This window comes from Penaeus monodon, chromosome 24, assembly GCF_015228065.2.
Source record: "Penaeus monodon isolate SGIC_2016 chromosome 24, NSTDA_Pmon_1, whole genome shotgun sequence".
Lineage (NCBI taxonomy): Eukaryota > Metazoa > Arthropoda > Malacostraca > Decapoda > Penaeidae > Penaeus > Penaeus monodon.
In genome coordinates, this window is record NC_051409.1 from 24178306 (window position 1) to 24179822 (window position 1517).

A 1517-nucleotide genomic window follows, 5' to 3' on the forward strand; every position below is an offset into this window, starting at 1 on the left:
ACTCTGCCTCTTTTACCCTAAGGTAATTGACAATAGCGTCGTAGCCGTCCGCCCACTGATTCCACATATCATAACCCCAGTCAGTGAAGTGATCCGCGTCCTCCATAGACTGATCCTCCCAGTCGACGAGGCCCGTGTCCTTCAGCACCCACTGTGAGGAAAGAAGCGTTAGTCGAGCCTCGGCCGCCGCACACGTCGCACTATCCCAAGAGAAATCCAGGGACCACAGCTCCCCCGCAGCTTCTGTGACTCACCTTGTTAAGGTAGAAACGCCAGGCGTCTTTCTCCGGCTGATACGCTGGAGAACTGTCGTATTTGGCCGAAAACCTAGAAAGAAATGCATGTTTCTCTTGTAATGGCCTTGAAATCTTCTCAGTTTTAGTGATAGTAACGGTGGTCAAGTGTTACCGACTTAAATTTTTCGTTACTTATTGCCTGCCAATACACAACGTCAATAGAATTTAGGTCAGGCACAACATAATGAAATGCCATCTAATGAAATGCCATTTTATGGATGATTTTTGAGCACGTTCATTTATTGCAAATGAACATTCTTTCTAAATTTACATGAAAACATAGCTACGGGTTCTAGTGTGACCAACTTTATTTGTCTTTTGACTTCGGAATGGTCACGAGATTTACGTTCACTGATTCTCACGCTCACAGGCCACGTACTTGTCCGCGTAGCACTTTCCGTAGCCAGAGCCATAGAACTGGGCTTGCACGTTGTCATCCTCGCATTCCTGCATCAGTCCCTGGGCCACGTCGAAGCCCGAAGGGTCAGCATTCTCTCCTGACTGCGTCCTGGCCATCCAGACTAGAAATTCGAATGAAGTCATCAGAACACACACTGGAATTCAGCTAAAAACAATATATCTCAAAAGCAGGAAAACTTTTTCCTCTATTGTAATGCATGACTTCGCCTTAGCTGAAAGTGGATATAATTCTAATAAAAGTACTAACAAGAACTGTTATTCTATATTCTAAAACTTTCCTAAACTTTCATGAACGAAATGTGCAAAAATAACTAATGATCTTTCTAAAATTGGCCCTTTATCACAAATTAGCACTTACTTCCATTACCATCGTTCGAAATAAAAAGAAAGCATTGAAGTTTGATAGTAAAATACAGAGAACAACCAAGAGGCTAACGACTCTTGCTCTCTGTGGACATCAGTAACCCTCCATGTTACTCTCCATTCGATCGTATGTCTTTCTACACAAGACTTTTTGCACTATTAGGATGTATCATTCCTCAGACATCTTTCAAATAACTACATGTTAGCATACTTACCATAGGCAGAATCGTCTAGAGGCTCAGTGAATTTATTCAGTTCCTGCGAGATATTGTAAAGAAAGTTTCCTGGGCCTCCATGGATCCATTCGGCGCCGTCCTCCGTCAGGATCTGCTTGCCCGAAGGAAGCGCTAGAAGAGAGGAGCAGGACGGAAGAAAACCCCAAAGGATTAGCATTAGCCTGCCTTGCCTTATCCACATACTCAAGAAAAGGACTAACAT

General features: G+C 43.5%; 1 protein-coding gene across 1 annotated transcript in view; it reads right to left on the reverse strand.

The window, feature by feature from the left end:
* Positions 1-1517, reverse strand: part of LOC119588907 (polyamine oxidase 7-like) — a gene marked incomplete at its 5' end in the record, with an annotated part of 3312 nt that overhangs the window by 1175 nt on the left and 620 nt on the right. The window contains 4 exon segments of the mRNA XM_037937526.1: positions 3-151; positions 255-327; positions 676-817; positions 1295-1426. Of these exon segments, the coding sequence (XP_037793454.1) occupies positions 3-151; positions 255-327; positions 676-817; positions 1295-1426 (496 nt within the window).